The 20949-nt window shown below is 42.1% G+C and overlaps 1 protein-coding gene across 2 annotated transcripts; it reads right to left on the reverse strand.

The window, feature by feature from the left end:
- Positions 1-489: 489 nt before the first annotated feature.
- Positions 490-19005, reverse strand: ntn5 (netrin 5). 2 transcript variants are annotated; one of them, XM_039821321.1, is made up of 8 exons: positions 18854-19005; positions 17111-17262; positions 9696-11158; positions 9009-9197; positions 6469-6522; positions 2537-2587; positions 1893-1973; positions 490-1656 (listed from the first exon to the last, which is right to left on the reverse strand). In XM_039821321.1, the coding sequence occupies exons 3-8, from the start codon at positions 11146-11148 to the stop codon at positions 1070-1072; spliced, it is 2415 nt and encodes an 804-aa protein (XP_039677255.1). In that variant the 5' UTR covers positions 11149-11158; positions 17111-17262; positions 18854-19005; the 3' UTR covers positions 490-1069. The 2 variants fall into 2 exon arrangements, with proteins under 2 accessions (XP_039677255.1, XP_039677254.1); XM_039821320.1 differs by having other exon boundaries at positions 6373-6522.
- Between the last annotated feature and the right edge of the window lie 1944 nt (positions 19006-20949).

Raw genomic sequence — 20949 nt, forward strand, 5'->3', positions numbered from 1 at the left:
ACAGTGTGAATGCAAGGTGTGTGTGTGTGTGTGTGTGTGTGTGTGTGTGTGTGTGTGTGTGTGTGTGTGTGTGTGTGTGTGCGTGTGTGGTGGCATGCATGTTTGAGTCAGTGAACTGGAGCTTAATTACTATATTATTATTATTATTATATTTTATCCCAACTACTGAAAACATGTGAAGAGGGCAAAAACAGAAAAAGGCAAAACCGTATAAGAAAATAATTTGAGTTGTGGACATAATACATATTTTTTTTATGAATTTGACTCCGATATTAGTTTACAAATTACCGGCAAAATATCCAGAGTTTAAAATTTAAATTGATCACTCAAATTAAATTGTAAATAAATTGGTTCCGTTTTGTCAGTTTTGAAGCTATTTCATTTGGACATTTGTACAATTTAATACATTTAATATTATTTTATTTTATTCTATTGTATTTGTGGCAAAACAGTTAATAAATAAACAAATAAAAAACAACAACATGGCCACTCTCCTTTATTTTTATTTATTTAAAAAAAGAAACAATGTGCGACAATCAATGTCTAAATAAGACTTGGTGCACATTCTGTATCTTATGTTGTTGTTTTTTTTAATTCAGTTTACCCTTGTTTGCAGTGTTTCAAGAATAAATATGATTCAAACTATTTAAAAAAAAAGTCTTTATAAGACAAAAATACTGCATGGCATTTCATTCAAAGTTTAGTCCGACTTAAATTTTCGAAATTTCTACAACTAATATTTCATAGCACCAATTTTGTTGGTGGAATTTTTATATATTTTTTCATCATCTGTGAGTTTTGCTGCAGAAAGTTGACCTTTACCCTCCGAAAAAAACCCACATACGAACAGCTACTTTACATGAGGAAACGTGTGTGTTTCTTTACATCTTTATATAATCATTTAAATATTACATAAAAGGGTGTGTATGCTTTTTTTGTGAGTGTTGGAGTTTCTCCATGCTGAGGAAGCAAAGTCACGCCTGTTTGTCCTGAAACCTTCAGGAAAAAACTATTTTTTTTAAAAAAAGAGCACTTTTCTTCTCCTTGGTCTCTTTGTGGTTTCTGTTTCTCAACCAGAACTTTGAGAAGAACACACCGGTTCGGGTGTAGTTGGCGAGGGGGTCGCCTCTGTGGCTTTAACCTCTGCGTCTGTGTGAGAGTGTGTGTGTGGCACCACTGACGTTGGAGTGTCCTCCACTTTCACAGAGTGTGTGTCCACACTGTGAGGCTCGGTGTGTTTCTCAGTTAGCAGGTGAGGGGGGATGTACCCAGACTGGGGCTTTCTGTGAGGTGGGTGCTGATGGTTGTTGGGGGATTTCGGTGGGCAGCGGCCCCTCTTGTCCTGGCCCCGGAAGCCCCTCAGTTTGGGGCTCCAGTGTTCCCGCCACTGGAGGGCCAGAGTGGAGCGGTCCGCCACCAGCCGCCTCTCCTCTGGGCCCCAGCCCCGCTCCCCCTCCTCTGCACCAATCAGGAGGAAGGTCCGGCCCACGTGGAGGGTGGGGCAGCCGCAGCCAAGGTCGCGGTCGGGGACCCAGAGGGACTGGGAGCCCCTGCGGATGCGTGAGTTGGACGCCGTGCGGAAGACGGTTTGGACTAAGATGGAGAACTGCCACCAGGGACCTGAACGCTCCATCCCTCTTACCTGCACCTTCAACACTGAGAAAGACAGAGATGCAATATACATAATATTTTTGAAATTACATTTTTCTATTATTATCATAAAAAAAGTATATTTTAGTGTCACGTATTTGGTTTCATTCATCAGATTTACAGTAGGTTAGATTTTTATTTCAATTTTGTTTCAGAGGGGGGAAAAAATGAAAAGTTTGAGAACATCATTTTTCTTTTTTGACAAGGTAATAAATAAATAAATAAAAAAACATGACACTAACCAAAGTCCTTGAGACAATAAGTCTCCAAGTTCATCCTGACTTTAACCTGAGAAGGCTGGCAGTATGAAACACACTCCTCCGCTATCAAAGGGGAGAGAAAGAGACAGAGGGAGGGGGAATGCATCAAATGAGAGGGTATCATTTCATAGCAAGCATATCAGCACGTCTTTTCCCCTAATTACAATATGGCTGCTTCTATTTGTCATCACAGTATCCTGTGACTAACAGATGACCTCAACTGCAGCAGGTGGGACATTCCTCAAGCCGCCACTAGGAGGGAGTGGTTAGCTACTGCATGAAGAGTTAGAGCACGAGATGGATGATACGTTGGTATGTTGGACATGATGTGGCATCAACAGGGTTAAAATGATAGTTTAGAGCGTGAATTATTATTATGGCAAAGGCATTATTTCCTTTTAAGTGGAATTTGCTGAGCCTTCCAACACATCTGATTTATTACGAATGCACATTTTATTATAGCGACTTTTCAAACTAATTGTTACCAGGTGATTTATAAAACGATAAAAAGAGATACATTGCAGATACAAGCATAGGAGTGGATGAACCCAAAGTTTGACTAAAATGAACAATACAAATCCAGAATAAATTACAACTGTGCAATTTCAGCCTGTAGATCTCCTCACCTATGCTGTACTGAGGTTGATACACTGGGGTTGGAGCGACCTCTTGAATTCCTGCAAACATAAACACAGCTTCAGACAGGTGACAGGAACAGATACACAGAGAAGCTTCAGCATACCCGCATGATCTGTCAGGTTGTTACAGACCGAGTGTGTGGTTTGTGTGCTATGCTTGGGGCATTGGGGTGTGTGTGGTCCTTTTATGGCCTAGAAACACTATCTGCTGCTCACTTGAACACACACGCACAGATACAAACTTTACTTTCGGTAATTTATAAGGTCAAACCATCACTTCTTGTATGGTTTTGTCTCAAACATTAAATAGAGTGTAATAAAGTTGACTGTGTGTCTGTGACTGTGTGTAACTGGCCTGTACATTACATTACATTACCCAGACCTCTTGTAAAAGTGTGTGTGACAGTGCTGCCATATCTTACCAAGTTCCCCCCGTCTATGTCCTGTCCTCTCTGACACAACTGGGACAGTGACACCCTACACCCCCACTTTTAAAAGACAGAAAGGTGCCGTGTGTTTGTATGTACAGTATATGTGAGGGGGTCAAAGTTAGGTAAATGCAGTATACCTGAGTGAGCAGTGCTGGGTGTCGTTTGACATTTTTTTAAATAAGTTTTTGGATATCTGGCTGCGAGGATTTTTTCTTTTAATAAAATAAGCCAATTCTTCAAACACAAGTGGCTGAACACAAACTTTACCTTCACGAATATATTGTATATAAACGGGAAATTAAACCATTAAATATCTGAGTGAAGAATAAGTATACAAAACAACATGAATACACATGTGACCATCACCTATCTAATACCTAAAATGCACTCTGACTTTGGAGGATCTAAAAGTGCTCATATTATGCTCATTTTCAGGTTCATAATTGTATTTAGAGGTTGTACCAGAATAGGTTTACATAGACTACTAGCCAGTCAGAAGCAGAGTATGAGGGTGTGCCACGCTAGCAGCTAGGTGAGCATTATAACGTGTGTTACTAATGGCGCTTACCCACTGCTAGTAGCAGCTCTACTTGGCTCGGCTCGACTCGACTTGGTCGCGTTGCCCTGTCCTCCTTTTTCCATTGCAGATTTAGTACTGACTCATGCCTGAAGAACGCTACAGGAAACTGCCGTGACCTAACGCGACACACACACAGAACGTCGAAGGTGTGTTGTTGTTGCCACAGCCAGAAGACAAATTTTGTTTCAAAAGAAGCTGGAGGCAGCAAAAAAAAACACCGCTGGCTAAACAATTTTTTGCTCAGACGGGGGCTCAGGACACCCCCGTCTGTCGCTAGCAATGATGACACAGTGATTAGTGACTATTCTCTCCGACCAATCAGTAGTCTGCAGGTTTTCACGTCACCTTTTGGGACTTTGGTACCAGGGACTTTTTTTTCATAATGGAAAACCAAAAAAGGCGAGTAGAGTCGAGGCGAGTCGAGCAGGTAGCATGTAATGGAAAAATGCCAAAAGTGACGCACGTTTGTCACGGAAGTCAAGGCTGGACTACAATCGAGCTGTTTGGAGCAGTTTGTGAACAGCGTTTTCTGTTGGAGATGGTAAGTCCCTTTGGGGTGGACTTTGGGCTTTTTCACTTTGTAAACTTATTACATGTACAAAAAAAGATATATAACACAATAAAGGAAAGGGAAAAAGCCCAAAAGTATAATATGAGCACTTTAAGAGAAAATGCAGTATGCTGTACCAAGAAAATGTGTACATTTAGTTTTCTTTTTCTTTGTTTAACAAAACAAACTTAATTTTGATTATTTAATAGGAATTAAAAAAAAAAGTTTGCTAGGTGTCTGTCCAACAAATAATGCGTTTTGCCATTGTAAGGGGGGACAGCAGAGACGCATACTTCCTGTGCTGTTCAAGGTGTGGATACAAAGGTTCAGTGGGAGCTAACTTTAAGTTTAGCCTGGCTGCTGCATGCCTTTTGGTCTGTCTGATGAGAGGCGGGGTGTTAGAGTTAGAGGTGGTAGTAGGGGGTAAGAGATGCTATACATAGCCTGAGATGGTCTGGCAGTAAAAACAAACAAGGTTTTCTTTCACTCAGTCCTTTCACTGGAAGAGTTACGAGTCTGGGCCCTGTGATGGGGGGCATTTTGAGCTGCACAACAGGTGTGAACCTCGTCGCTGCTGGCTCCCTATGTCACCTGATTGGGGCTTACAGTACACAGCGTCAGTGCCTGTGTAGTTGTCAGCACTCGTGCGGTTTGCCGGGGAAGTGCACGTGGATTAGCGCTCATGGCTAAGGTTCGGTGCTGGCCAGGCACAGAGATATGAGTAGCAACAATCCAATTGATCTGACGCTGATCCCACATCAGCTGGAGATTAGGTTTCTCTGTAGCAGTCAGCTCATGTTAACGCTGCTATGGAAACCCTCTCTAGGGATGATGAAAAGGGGACATGCTGGGAGATTGGGCCAAATTAGTCTGGACAGCAGCGGCCCCTTTTATATTGAGCTACTACTTGATAAAGGTTTAGCGAGCTTGATAGGAGGTTTAATCTATTAAGGCCGCAAGCAAATGAGGTTGAAGGAGAAAATTCACTTTGTCGTGACTGACAACAAACTAATAAAAGTCTGTGATTTATTTGAGCAGGGTGGCATGCATTGAATGCAGAGAGAACATTTTGCATTTAATAAGTTAAGACTCACAATCCATATTAAACAAGTCCTCGGACATCTGATCTGAGATTCCTATGATGATATGTTTTCTGCTCCCTTCAAAGCAAAGGTTTGGTTATAAGATTAGGCAACGGCAACTGAAACGACTTGAACAAGGTTAGGGAAAGACTGCAGTCATTTTCAAGAGAAACCAGCATGGGGGGGGGGGGGACCTCCTGTCCAAATTTTTTTCCAGCACTAAATCATAATGCTACTTCTGCCTTTGGTTCTCAGAGACAACTTCCATTATTTGAACACCAATAACCTTGTTAATGGGTTGTTTTAAATGTTTGAACAAATAACTAGTTTCAAAGCTGTCATTTTTCTGACTGTGGAAATGCTGCATTTCTTCCTTTTCACTAGCCTCTGTTCCCAAAATTAACAACGTTTTGTATCTGCTTAATCCTTAATTTCAGTATCATGTTGTAGTTCATTTGCTACTTTATTATTTGACATAGGCCTGTTTGGTTTATGGGTTCATAGTATTTTGCTATGTTTCTGCCTGTGATGTGGGGGGTAGATCAGCTGCTCACCAGCTTAATCAAGGAGAGGGTATGCAGGTTTGCCTGATTGGGTCCTGAGGGGCTGGGCACTCCTAAGGTGTAGAACAATAGGTAAGATAGTTCTGCAGTGAATGCCATTTTTATAATACTTGGGGTGCCTAGTGTTGTGGGTGCACATATGTATAAATAGCAATTCAGCAGTCAGCAGTAACTGATCTATCTAATTGTAATGGTATTTTCAGAAACAAAGTGTTAATGTTGCTTTCTCAGGTTAACTCATCCTATAATCACCTGTGCATGTGGTAGATTCCAGTTAGTGGCGGCTGAGTTAAAAAACTTCAGGAGAAGGGGAGAGAGGGGAAAGGACTTGGCAGCTTGCTGTTTTGGTTGTTTTTATTTTGCTTTAATTTAAATTAGTTTTTGTATTTCTTGGGGTTCAGTTTGTGCCCTGTGCTAGTATGTTAAACACCACATTTTTTGCACGTATCCAGCTTCCTGTTTGCTTCTTAAAAATCCCTTTTTAGAAAATTTCGGGTGCCTCACCACTTCATCGGCCTTGAAGTGATGGTGGGGGTGGGGGTGTTACACTGACATAGATCTCCATTTAATGGTACATAACTGACTCTGATTCTGAATAAACATTAATACCGGACTTACGTATGCAGGGCCGCAGAGGGGACTTGCCCTGTTTGTAACCCGGGGCACAGCGGTTACACCTGAGGCCGGTCACCCCTTCTCGACACAGGCACTGACCTGATGTCTGGTTACACCAGCGACCCACTGCTCCCAAAGGATGGCACTGACACGCTGAAAAAAGAGAAGAAGATTAGAGAAGTGATATGGATTTGTTTTGTAGCCTGGAGGTTAAAGCATCAATGTATTTTTGGCAACTTGGGCGCATCCAAACAAACTGAAGATCCAACAGAAATATTATCACCTTAGAGTTAATGTGGACATGTTAGACATGCCAAACAGAGGTGTACTTTCACATCAGTAAATATTAGCATTTATTTGAAGTTGTGTCTCTGTCCATCACCTGTATATCCAATATCCACCTTCCTTGGAGCTCTGTTTTGTTCTCCTCCTCTCGCTCTTTAGGGAAATATCTGTCTCTTTAGGTCCACTGTGTTCATTAGCTAATAACTAGTCTCGCTTTGCCAGACCTTCCTCCACAACACTGCGGAGGAGGGTCTGGCTAGTCCACACAGCATTCCGGGATGGAAGAAAAATGTGCTCTGGCTAAGCGCTGCACGGATCCCCGGTGCCACTGGAAAATAGCCTCTGGAAGGAACTTGTTTTGGTGAAACGTGTAGCCTACTTTCAGAGGTTGTTTTAGTCTTGCAACAGAAAACTCAGATTCAACAGCAGCAATCTAGACAGCTAGCGTCTCGCTAGCTGTCTAGATTTACCCTGCAGAGATCTGAGGAGCAGTTAACCATAGTCCTCATGAATCCACCGGAGTTTAGAATTCCAACACAAAGGAAGCGTTAGGCAACGGAAATCCGGTCGAAAAAAAAGGACATACGGCGGAATTTCCAGTGGCAACGGGGTAATCCCGGAAGTGGAAGGTCATGGATATAGACTAGCTAATCACTAACTTGACCTGTCTGCTGTTTGGTGCTGGGCAGATAGCGTACAGTGGTTTATTCTGAAAACAGCAGCCTGCTGAAATTGACACTGATGAGAGTGAACCAACACGTAAAGCTGCGGGCCGTATAACCAAAACAATGAGCTTAAAGACACTCCATAGATCTCAGGGGAGTTTGGTGATCATTCTCTGTGGGTTCATCACTACGATCGACCCCCTTCACATAACAGTCATGGTAGTCTTGTGGTTGGTTCAGATGCCCAGTGAAGGTTTTCAGTGGCCAAGAGTGGTTGCACTGGGGAGCTTCCTCATGCGAATATGTTTCATTTGTATGAAATGAAATAAGAATGGAAACAAGTAAGCGGATTTGGTTGAGTTGCCCTGGCTTTGTAAATAGACTGCATCAGGTTGTAACAACAAGAAAGCATGTTCTATTACGATATACTGTACAAACTTGTGTCAAAGTCTGTGACTACTACACAAAGGACAAAAGGATTAAGAAGCCCATCCATCAGTGACGGGACCCAGGTTTAATCCTGCTTGACAGCATCCGTCCTGAGGGAATGTCCTTGAGCAAGACCTCTACTAACACCATAAAGGCTATTTTTTGGGCTGTCTTGTTGGGTAAACAAAGACAAATTCCTCCAAAGAGCTTTCAACACGATGGTGGGGGTGGTTTGGTTATAGTATATTTGTCAAACGTTCTCAGGGATTAAACAATATGGTCCTGGAGTTATTTCCATCATTATCGCTAGGTGCTTTTAGCCCACAAAGATGGATACCAATCCTGTATCTAAATTAAATTATTTTCTGATTCAGGTCCCTTAATGTTGGCTGATGCGATGCTTTATAATGATTACCGCCGGGATTTGCCGCAGTTTATATTGCAAAGCTTTTTATTTCCCACTACTATTACGGGATAAGACCCGGTGAGAGAAGACAGATAGAGAGAGGAAGCCACACTTCAGCAGCTCTGTTCCCCCTCTAGGAATATTTACACAAATCCTCACAATGAGTCCAAACAACCTGACTGGACAAAATGAGTAATTGAGCTCTGAAGGGTAACTCGGTGAAATATAGCATCAATAAATTAAAGCTGAGATGTATGGCTGTGTGGTTGAGGATATGAATTTGCAGTTTGCTATTGTTTCATGCCTGAAAAGTGATAAGATATGGGGATATTTAATCATAGCTCATATTTTTCATCCCTGCAGGTGTGTCAAGCTCAAAGAGAACCCATTAACTTTGGATATATTAGGCCCGTGGTCAAGCTTTCACATAAGCATGCCAGAGTGTCACAGTCACTTAGGACATGTGACTAGTCAAAGGTCAGGGGTCACGGCAGATGCCAGTCAGTGGTAACGATGGGGGATACAGGTGGCAGCTCTGTGGGGTTTGTAAGTGTTTTTGTGTGCGTATCGCTAACACGAATAGCTGTCGCTCTCACAATGTAACCACCCCATAAACACTTCTGTACGCTCGGACAGAGACAGAGTGGGCATGTAAACACACGCAGACACACATGCTCTCAGACAGTCAGACATAAACACCGTCTCTCACACTATGACTTGCTTTTCATCGTCCAGGAATGCAGTTAGTTATTTGAGTTATTCACTTATGCATATGCACAAATACACAAACAAGAATACACATCCTCCTTCCCCTTAACCACACACACACACACACACACACACACGTGACTAACGTTGGCAGGCCTTGCGGTGGTTCTGCGGCTTGCTGTTGTCCCGGGTGTATCCGTTCTGGCAGTACTGGCAGTGGCGTCCGGCCGTGTGGTGGCGACACTTCTGACACACACCTCCGCTCCGCCGGCCCGACTGCTGAAACACCTCCATGCTGAAGCGGCACTTGTTTGAGTGGCCGTTACACTCACAAGCTTGACAAGGGAGAGAAAAAGTAAATAGCCTACCAATGAAGGAAATCACAAGAGATCCCATACAGTGTTTTGGATTGGGTTAACGTTCAGGTTCAGGGGTTGGGAAAAACAAGAGAAATGCTTATGTGGTGGCATCATTGGTTAGTAATGAAGATGCACCAACACTGTCCCATCTTTGGAGCTGATGTCTTTTTATTCTTTCTTTTTTTCATCCTGTATTTTTTGGGCATTTTGTGCTTTCATTAGAGAGTCGACAGCAGAAAGATGACAGGAGGAAATAAAGGGAGAGAGAGATGGGGATTTGACATGCAACAGAAGCCTCTGGCCAGACTTGAACCATGAGGGTCGGGGCAGAAAGCCAGCGTCTTAGAAAGACATGGGTGTTTGTCACTCAGGGGGGGTCTAACGAAATATATGGCAAATATGGAATCTTTTTTTTGATACTATTTGAACACATTTCCCCCATAATTGAATTCAGCAATAGGATGCAGGACTCACCAACACAGGGGTTTGGGTGCGTGGGTGTAGCTCGATGCCACGGTCTGTCGCAGTAGAAATCCTCACACACATCACAGTCTGGCCCGGCCGTGTGATGCTCACATATGCACACTGCCTGGCCTGTGTCATCACGGCGACACCTGGAAGCGTGTCCGTTACATTTACACCTGCCGCCAACTTGCAGGTCCGAGAGGGCCAGAGGAGCTCGGACAGCAGAGGGTGGGGCCACCTGCAGATTCCTGTAGCTTTGTTTTGTATTGAGATTATTGTTTCTCCTCTTCCTCAGTTCCCGCCCCTTGTTGTTCCTGCTCCGTCCCTCAACTGTCCAATTACAACCTCCATTGGGGCAAGGAAGCCAATGATTGTTTTCCTTCTTGCGGCCCCGCCCTCTGGCTTTCCCGCCTTTCTTTGGGGAAGCGAGTGTGTCCGTGCTAAAACTATCCCCCCTTTCTTTGCTAGTCACATTGTGTCCATCTTCGTCTTGTCCTGACCCTTTATAATGACCCTTCCTTCTATGTTTGTCCACTTTCTCCCCTTTGTTCTTCCCCCTTATCTCTGAGTTTTTTGTCTCAGTCTCAAAAAAAGCCAGTGTATTATCTGTGTTTAACTTGTCCACCTGATCTCCAGTGTGCCCCTTGGAGCCTGATCTCCACCTCAGAAGCCCAGTCCCTTCTGCACCATCCCGCCATCGTGCTTCCTCTTTCTTGTCCGAGTTGCCTACCTTGGCCTCTATGGACACCTGGTGGAAGACCACACGGATGTCCGTGGCCGTCACCCAGTCCTGGAGGGTGTGGCTGTGGTCAAAATCAGGAGAGGATGGTCGACCGTCCAGGGTGGAGAAGGCCAACACCATGCCGCCTCTCTGCTTTTGTAGGGGGCGAGGGTCTGAGCACAGGGGCTCTGTCTCTTGGTGCCTTGTCTGGGCCACCGTCTGGGAGGGCAACCCAAAGTTTCCTTGGCAGTCGCTGGAGTAGTGCTGCATCGGCCTCCAGGTGCGCCCAAAGTCCATCGACTTGAGAATGGAGATGGAGATTGGGTCCGATGGCTCCCCCTGTTGGCAAAACTGCAAACTTATGTAGGTGATCTCAAAGCGGCGGCCCAGAGCTAGCGTGAGGACCCATTCTCCGGCGTCAGGACCTTTGTGAGCCATCCAGCATGTGAGGTTGTGAGGGTTGTGCAGGTCCGTCAAGGTGGTGATGTTGCTGTCATAATCAGGCCCTTGTAGGGAGGGGCTAGCATTGGCTGGGATGCCATAGGCCGCGTTAATAAACTCCGACAGGCAGTGTCGCGGGCGGCCGTCCAGGTAGTAGCAGGGGTCATGAGGCGATGTCCAGCTCAACGGGGTGTGGGAAAGGGAAGAGGAGACGAGGGATGGAGGAAGGAAAAAGAGGAGTAGAAGGAAAACAGGGAAAAGAGAGGTGGACGGGGGAAGGGAAAAGCGCAGGAACATCATGTCATCGAGCCTGTGGAAGAAAAAAAGATTTTTAAGAGAAAACCATTGGAGCTAGATCATAAAATGAAAAAAAGCACACAAACTGATTGATTTATATGAGTTGCATTTGAAGCCAAAGAAGGAAATATAAGATAGGCCACCTGTGCCTTTATTGAAAACACACAATACCAGCTCACTGCATCACTTAAACGGCATCTTATTGGCTTTCAGTAGATACCAGTAAAGATCTCATCCCGTAAAAATGTAATCCCTGATCTTCACAGTAGTGTCAGCCACTGGTTTGAACCCATGGCCTTGACAGCCTTTACGAACATATTTGTCTTAAAACTCCCCTCAACCCCGAGAGGAGTGGATGAGTGCGGGTGAAGAAGGCGCACACCCAGTGGGTCTGTCTGAAATGACAAAAAACATGCCCGACAGCTGGGGCTAAACCCGGAGCTGGACCACATCCATCACGTTTATGGCTCTCCTTTTCAAATCACTTTACCGTCGGTCAGTGCTGCAGGCGAGTCAGGGGCCTGAGCATGAGCGGTGTGAAGTGTTATCGAGCAGAAAAAGAGGGGATGAGAAAAGAGACAGAATAAAATGAGAGGAGGGAAGGAGAGGAGTTAGGAGATTAGTCTTGAGGATGGTAGGAAATGATTTATGTGTGTTCGGCTTGAGCCCCTGCATGGAAACTTCCGTGGTAAAGACAACCACAGACTTGTGTACGTCCACTGCATGAACAAATCCCTTCCCGTCTCTTACAACTGCTGATGAGTGTAATTTATTCCTCTGTCAAGATTTGATACCCGAGAGCGTTAATTTTGGCATGTGGACAAAACGAACAATGCGTGAGCTTTGTATGGAAGCAGTGATTTATTGTTTTTACCGCTCACATGAAGCCCAGAAGCACATTCCCAACGGGCCCTTTTTTTTTATTAGTTTCTTGCTAAGAAAGTTCAACACTTGCCACTTTTACTTTTAGGTCATTCTTGTTTCTTATCTTCTTAAGAGGACTGTCATTTTCTCATCAATAACCACAATACTTCCACATTTTCAAACAACTTTCCCTCTACCCTTCCTTGTCCCTGTCCATCTATCACCTGCCCCCTTCATTCTGTTCTGGGAATATTCTTAACTGCTGCAAGATTAATGATGTCCTAACAAGCGTTTGACACTGACAGCAAAGTCAGCAGGGCTGCATAAACCAAACCCGTAGGAGAAGACGGGGCTGAGAGCCTCTCCGGCCTCGTCATCCCGCTCAATTAGCCAACGACCGAAATAAGAGGCCTCCCTCAGGGACCACACAGCTCTGAGGGGCCTGCGAGGAGGCCCTGGCACTCACTCGGCTGCCTCGGACAAACTGCTCCGCTCCCGACCTTCCAAAAGCAGAGACCTGCTAGAAAGTGGATCGACCAAACCTGGTTGAGGACAAATGCCAACATCAGGCGTTAACGGGCGATTCTGATTTTGTGGTGTTGCTACAGGAAACGCTACAAGCAAACAGCGCAGTGATGAGTGGTCTAACTGTGACCCTGGTGCCACCGAGCCGCATTCCTGGGGTCCAGAATGCGTCGGCTGGTCATTCCTGACGTGTCGAGACATGCCCCACGGGAACCTGAACGCCCTGATAAAAAGCAGGACTTGAGGATAAGTTGATCGGATGATGAATTAGGTCTCTGGTTTCATTCGGTGTCAGTGCTCTGGCTGTATAAGAAGGGAAGACGATGTCAGAGGGATTATGAGCAGGGTAAAGGTTATTAGAGGATTCAGGCAAGTGGTGGAAGAATTCGCTCCCAATGAGGAATGACGAGTGAGCGTAGGCGGGTTGTAACGAGTGAAACACACACGGCTAGAGGAGAAAGGGGGCGGTTGTTTAACATTCCCATGACATGCACTTGCTCTTGTCTTTGTCACATTACATGACTAATTAAACATCGGCCCATTACAACCACTTTGATAAATGGATGCTCATCCGAGAGAGGCCCCTGAGGTTTTTAATGCGCCCCTCTAGGCCAAATCCAGACTCTCTCTTCCGAAACCAGATCATCTGTCTGGCATCGCCACCGTAACCCAACGGATATGGTTTCAGCGTTTTTTCTCTGCTGCTTTTCATAAATTCACACAGCCTGGGTGTCGGAAGAACATGTTGTAAAGTGCCGATTGATAAGGAGAAAGTGCAATCGTAACTATTTCCCACCAATTCTTTTTGTCAATGCACTAAAAATAGCACGTGTTTGAAAGAGGCCATCACCCCCCTTTTACTTCTCCGTAATAAACAGCAAGTTGAGATCTAACTTACAAAAATAACCCTTAAAGAATACAAATATGGTCCCATTTTGAAAACATTAAGTTTTGAAGTAACTTGGCAGCAATCTCTGCCTTTCAAAAAGCTTATACAGCCAAATATTGGTAAGATGAGATCAACATCTCCAGCGGGTGATCTTTAGAAGCAGCTATGCTTGGCCGGCAGTGGGCTGGAAAAATACTTGCTGACAACCTGGGGGCATGTTTACAGCATAGTCGAACAGAGGAGAGTGAGGAAAGTGACGCTCATGTTCGTGCTCTTCAGTCCCTATTTCCTAATGCCATTTTACTTCTATTCTTTATTATGCTGAAATTAGTCTGATGAAATGTCAAGAAGAGAAACAAACATTCATTTATGGATTAGAAGCTTAAATAACGAGGCTTTGTGCATATTTATTGCTTCTTCTTTTCTTTTTTTTTTAAATCGCCCCCTTGTTGGAAGTTTACATGTTTTATTGTCTTATAACTTTGAATCAAATTTGATTTACTGTGGCTTTTTTTGACACTGATAAACGCAAAAATGTCAAATTGAAATCAGACCTTAAAAACGTGATCTAGATTAATTTCAAATATAAAATACAAAATACTTGTTTGCATAAGCATTCACCCTCTCAGAGTCAGTAGGGTTGTCAGAGGGAAATGTGATTCCATTGGGAACAATAATCTGAGATCAGAGAAGACACAAGAGGAAGCATGCAGGAGATCTTTCAATGTATGAGTTTGTATAGCTACAGTATAGCCCCGTGGTCTCCTACCTCTCAAGTCCATTCGTTTTTTGACAATTGCTTGTCCATGTCTATATTTTATGTATTTATGTAATGCATATCTTCTGTTGTCGTCTTAATGGCTGTTCTAAGATGAAAGGGCAAGGAACATGAGAAAGTGAGAGTAAAATATGATCCTCAAGGAGTAGAAACGTGGGAATTTATCAGTGTTTCGACCAATAAATGTACGCTTTTAGAGCTTGATTCACTTCATTCATTGTGGTTTAGCAGGACATTTGGACTGTAAGTTCTGAAAATGAAGCGTAGGAACCTCTGCTGCGTGTGGTATTCTCTCTTGCTACCTGTTAACTCTCTTTGGCCTGTTCACACTATGGAGCTGTGGGCCTGTCTGGGTCTGGAGCTGTTGTGGTAAGCAGATGAGCTGGATTTGGCCTGTCTCACACGTTTTAACATTCCTCGTCATGGGCGAGCAGCACTGGCCAGAAAGACGGAGGGAAATATGTTCAATTTAAAATCGCGTTGCTACTTAGTGATGAGTTTCAAAAGACTAAACAGGGGTTTATACAGTTGTCATACAGTTTTATATCAGGCCAATAGTCACTTGGGAATGTTTCCCAGGGTTCGACATTCTCTGCTTTAAGACACAGAGCCTTTAAATAAATATGATCAATTATATAAGCGCTCTCTCTTATAGCTGACATGTTTGAAGCTGAACCAAGGCACCTGTTGGTGCATGTTACCAAACTGACACCTTTGTTAATTTGCAATTGTCCTCAGCCGGTCAGAAATACAACACTTGGCTTTCGGGTGAGAAGAGAAAGGCTACGTATGCGGTCTGTATTCTCAAACTGCATTCCTGCCTGCACAGTTGAAGCCCATCTGTGTGTTATTCCACACGGAGCAGATTCCACGAGTTCTGTTTTAGGTGTAATAATCTAATTTTAGTGGGGCAGCCCGGGAGGTGAAAGAAACAGACAGCACAAAATGGATTATCACTGCTTGTATCTTTAGCTAAAGGCCTCTGTCCTTCACGTTTGCACCTCCAACAAACTGCCAATCTGGTGCCTGTTCGGGGGCCCCTAGAGGCCAACTGCACCTTCATTCACACACACACACACACACACACACACACACACACACACACACACACACACACACACACACACACACACACACACACACACACACACACACAAGGGCGCCTCTGCCTCTGCATTGACCCAAAGCCCTTTTTTCTTCATTTTTGAATAAAAAAACAGACGTTACCCACTTGATATTTAAAAGTTTCCTGTCAATCCCCTTTACAGCCTCATACAAGACAGTCTCCAGCAGCTCCAGCTTCACATGTTGATGTTGAAAAACAGATGGAAATGAAATCATTGTGATTTCATGTTGCAGTCACGCCAAACACAACCTCGGGCATGATGGAAATAAAAGTACAGTAAGGCCTCTGGCTGTAATTGTGTGTCAATTAAATCCCCAAAATGTCATACAGGGGGTTAATAAAGTGGAAAAGAAACACGAAATACTCCAGGATCTGCACCCTTTATGAGCACGAATAACAAATAAAAACAGCCATGATTTTGTCTTGGCTAATTTGAATGATTATAAAAAGGAAAACGTGTTTTAAAAGAAATCTTAAATAATATAACCACCGCCCACACCTAAGGCCCCGACTGTAAAACGGCATGACTTAGAAATGTAGGCACATGCCCTCAACTAAAAGGAGCAATTATATGTCTATTAAAGCAAACACGATATATTTTCTCTTGGAATACATGTGCTACAAATGGATTTTAAGGAAACTAATCAACTACAGACGGACCTTAAACAAGAAAAACAGCCCGCAGTCTCACGCAGTTTGCGGGAGTTGCATTTAATAGACCCGAGAATAATGATTCACTTGCCCATGGTTCATTAAACATAAATGTTTATCATATTTAGGCTGATTACTTTGGCAAGAGCTAACAGTGAAGCCCGGAGCCTAATTGCCTCCATTCGGCACAGCTAATTGCACTTGTTAGCAGAAATTGGCTGCAGTCAATTAGCTTTATCTCACAGAGAGGAACAATAATATTTACAGTGTTAGGCTATCACAGTTCGATCTAACGACTTAATTCAGATGGTTTATAAAAAAAGAATCTTGATAATTAGTCTTGTATGTGTTTTGCATTAAGGACTTTTTTCAAATTTAAATCCAGTCCAACTACAACAAAATCGCGATCTTGCCGTGTTTATGTTCATATTTTATGTGGTCATGTTTTATGTTTTATTCAATCCGCAACACAATGGCACAAATCTACCAAACATGCTTAAAATGCATAAAGTTATATCATAATAGTGGTAGGATCGTCCCAGCTGCAACATGCAGTAACAATTTGTGTAAAGAGATTGAATTAAAATGAAGGAGTTATAAGGAAATGCAGTCCTAGTTTTTAAACTTTGGATTTATGCTTACATGAGTTGTATGGAAACAGTTTATTAAACATAGCAAATATATCCATTTGGCCTGTAGACTAATATGTGGATGTGGTAAAACCAGTCAAATAAAGTAGAATGCATGTACATATCTAAATATTTATGTTTCAAAAAAATATATGCATATAGTAAAAAAGGCTGATGCACGCATATCGGCTGAATTTCTATGGGAAAAGTTGAGCAGCGATGCCAGAAAAAATAACGGGCTACTTTGTCCGTTTGGTAATTTATTTAGACAATAAAACACAACGCAGTGATAAATGTTCCTTTTCAAAGGTACATTTTGCATATAATTATATGTATGTGAATGTCTGCCTTTTCTTTGCCCCCAGTGACAAAAAATACGAGCTCACACTTGCCGTTCATTTCATCTCTTTACGCGCGACTTCACCGTCAGATAAAACTCCACAAACCCCTCAAGCATCCAAAGTCCGGAGCCAATGCTCTTTTTGAAATAAATCGGTGCTTACCATGTGCGTCCCAGTGTTCTCCTTCTCCTCACTTCTCCGGTTCATTAAGAGAAGCGCAGCAGCAAGTGTCCGGACATCCAGCTCCGGCGCGTTGGTCGGCAGAGGAGCAGAGCAGGAGGCAACCGCACCGAGAGGGGGCAACACACCGGGCACTGGAGGAGGGGGAGGGAGGGAGGGAGGGAGTGGGGGAGATACATTAACGGGATCAGCTGGGAGCTGCGTCTCTCTATATAGTAACTGAAGTGAGCCAAGGGCTCCCACCTCCAGGAGTCCCATCCTGCTTCACACAGACAGCTCATCTCTGCCAAACTCACATGGCAAAATATAGCCTATCAAACTCAAACAAGGAGGTTATTGACTTTTAAACTGAGTCTAATAGGCTGAAACACTTAATATATAACGTCATCTTTAAGGTTAAAATGTTTTGGATAACGTGTTCTTTGGATCGTCTAAGTGTCTTCTAACTGTAGGCTATGTCATCCTGACTCGCCCTCATTTTTGACAATCTTATTTTTCCAAAAGTCTAATGCATGAATCAACGAATTAGATTATATTGTGCAACTCTGTTGACTTTTTACAAAGTACCTAAGTATTTATTCAAGCACCACAACTAAATACACATTTGTATCTTACTTGAGTGTCAACCATTTTAGGCTACTTTATACTTAAACTTTTATTTCCCTAGAGAAAAATGTTGCACTTTTTACTACTAACTAACTTTGTTATGATTTAACATACAAAACATGATCCGCTTATAAAGAAATGTAATAATTATAACAATATTAATAAAGCATTACAGGGGCCATTTTTCTGCATTGACTGATTTTATTTTTGATATTATTTTTACTGCTAATCTGTACTTTTATGTAATATTTTCAATACAGCACTTGAAATAATCAACTACAATATTAAACTGCTGCTTTCGTGTATGCATTATTATTAGTAGTAATAATATTAATAAACATAATAATAATAATAATAATTGCATGCTGAATACGTCTGTTTTGATACTAATATAGCACATATATAATATATACATTTTGAGCATTGTTTCTGCTTTTATTTAAAGCCCATGAAAATGTATTTTTTAAATAATAAGTATTTCTCAAATTAAAATATTTGACTAAAAGAGCAACAATAAAAGTTCAAGTTTGGAGAAAAAAAGTCTTTATGTATAATTTATTAGCAGAACAACTACTTAATCAGGACTGTGGTAACAACTGTAATCACATTCCTATTCAAATGTTGCTGAATCCTGATTGGTGAATTTAGGTATGTGACATCAACTTGTTCCAACAAAGCCCCACCCACGTAAAATCAGTCAAGGTAAATATGAATACAAAAGTAGAAACACAGTTGGAATAAAACTGTTACTCTTACTTTGGCAGAAAATCTTGTGCTCCTAAAGGATGCCGTTGCTCATGATAAGACGTTACGGTAATTGAAGAAATAGATTTTTCAGGGCCTTTAAGTATGATTGAAAACTTATTCCACCGCTGGCAACACATACATGTTAGATGATGGCACACTGAGTATCAAAATTGATCTGAAAATAAACTATTTTACGGTATTTGATGTAAAAAAAATAATAATCTGAAAATCTTACAAACCAATGTAGTTGTAGTTGTTTTCAGATCAACACTCTTGTCTACCCTCAAGAGTGTTGATCTGATTTTTAAAAGAAAATTAGAATTTTAAGACGGAATTCAACATTTCATGGCTTGGTAGAGACATTTTTTGTACCTTGTGGAGATCTCCCACCTTCTGGTTTATTACCACTGGCGGGAAAATTGAGGACGTAGAGGAAAGCCAGTTGTAATAGTCTTATCTCGTATCGTCCAGGCAAAGATCTCACTCTCCAGTTTGCTCCAATTATCCCTCAGTGGAATAAGAAAAAATGGTTGAAGTTAATTGGCTGGAGGGGATCGTTCTCAGATGTGAACCAAAACTGATACAGATGGAAATATAAGAAAGAGAATCGAGGAGGAGGGTGGTAGGAGGGAAGACGCTTGATTGGAGGGGAGGAAACTTTCCCATAGAAAGCCATAAAACTGATTGATGACTTCCCTCGAGGAATGTTTCCCCAGGTGTGCTTTGTTCATATGTGTGTGTTTGAGTGTGTGTCTAGTAGTTACAGTGCAGTTTAGAAATGCTATCCTTGGATGCAGGACAAGTGCAATAAAGAAAATTGAGGGGTGAAATAGCACGTTTATGCTTCAGTATTGCACTTTGGCAGCATGAACACAGACACAAGAGATTTCAGAGAGCTGAGGTGGCAGTGGAACTAAATTGGTACCATTTAAGGAATGATTTAAATGACTTAAATTGATAACAGAAAACAAAGCTAAAAATGATATAATAAAATGTTTAACTGCTTAATAAAACACCTCAGGTGGTCCTTGACAGGTGCCTTGTGCTGCCAAAGTTTGCACCCTGCAGCTAAGAGTGTGCTAAGAGACTCAAATCATAATAAACAAAATACCAATGGAGGTGTAATTATAAAAGTCAACATTAAGCCACCATGACAAAATGAGAGCAGATTTCACAATACGTGGGCGTCTATTTGATGGATTAGCTGTTCTTTAAATATTTGAAGTGCAACAATACGGTATTGTGCTTTGGTTCAGTGATCAAATGTGAACATGAAAATGCAATATATAAAAAAATAATAGTTATTTGCATCCACACTTTACAGTTATTTCTCAAAATAATGAAGCAAAGACCAACCATAAAAAAACCTTTAATGCATCTTTTGGTACCTAAAGTGATGTTTTGAAATATGTTTGTGGCACATTTACAAGTAGAATAACTCTGAAAGCGAAACATTTATTGTGAAGGTCCAGGAGTTAAAATAATCTACCATGGTCTAATAAAACTGTGTTTAGAACTGAGATTAGCTAAATCTGGTTTTTATCTCAATATAATGAATCATGCAAAACAGTTAATTAATATGGAAGAATATTAATAATCTAAAGGAAGGTCCTACATTTTCAACTCAGAGCACCGGAAATATTAACTGAAGACAATGGGTGTACCCCAAGGATCAGTGTTAGGCCCCCTACCATATAGTTTATATATTACTGATCTCCCACAACAATGGGGATGTATGCCATTGACACTGTTGTACACACATGCAAAAACCTTCTACAAATACTAAAAGTATGGGTAAAAGCCAATACAATATCATCATTGCACGATACTGGATAACAGTAATCATCCGAGCTTTTAGAAATTTACATCATATTCAGATTTGTCTTGTATATACATTTTCCCAGGGACGAGGTCAACAAATAAACGATCACAGTGGTTATACCCACATTGTGTTTATGTCTTTGATCTTGTCGAACTGTTGTATCGTCCAAGCTTTAAGCACAGAAGCATCTTCGGAAAAACTAAATATATTGGTATCATTCACTGCATGTTTTACTTTGGGATATAAAGGTTCAGAGGCTGTAAGAAGATCCTCTATTAACGTGGCGAAGTATCTCACATGTCCTGTCCATTTCAGGGGTCGCCCCCCGTCATCTAAGTAGATCTTCAAGGAGATTATGTTCCCTCCCCTCTGACCTTCTCCAATGTATACAGCAGTATGGAGAGGAAGGAAATGATGGACAGACTTTTGACATGAACCGTCCTAGATCCAGCATCAGACTCTTATTGACCAGATGATCACCTCTGGATACTAAAAGTTGGCATTAAAAACACACAAAATTGCATTATTATGCGTCAAAAATCTACACAGAGCATTTCCTTGCTTGTAACTACGATGATTTTGTTTTAATGTAACAGGACAGATGTCTTTGAAAACCTTGAAGGCTTTGGCTCTAAAACATTGTTGG

The sequence above is a fragment of the Perca fluviatilis genome, chromosome 14 (genome assembly GCF_010015445.1).
Source record: "Perca fluviatilis chromosome 14, GENO_Pfluv_1.0, whole genome shotgun sequence".
Taxonomy (NCBI): domain Eukaryota; kingdom Metazoa; phylum Chordata; class Actinopteri; order Perciformes; family Percidae; genus Perca; species Perca fluviatilis.

Bases quoted from the DNA above. Each gene is read 5' to 3' on its own strand.
- ntn5 (XM_039821320.1), bottom strand. From the start codon at position 11,148: ATGATGTTCCTGCGCTTTTCCCTTCCCCCGTCCACCTCTCTTTTCCCT. The intron at 2,588-6,372 runs GTAAGTCCGGTA...TTATGTTTGCAG, and splicing joins CCCTCTGCGGCCCTGCATAC to GAATTCAAGAGGTCGCTCCA. The intron at 1,657-1,892 runs GTTAGTGTCATG...TGTCTTTCTCAG, and splicing joins TTATTGTCTCAAGGACTTTG to TGTTGAAGGTGCAGGTAAGA.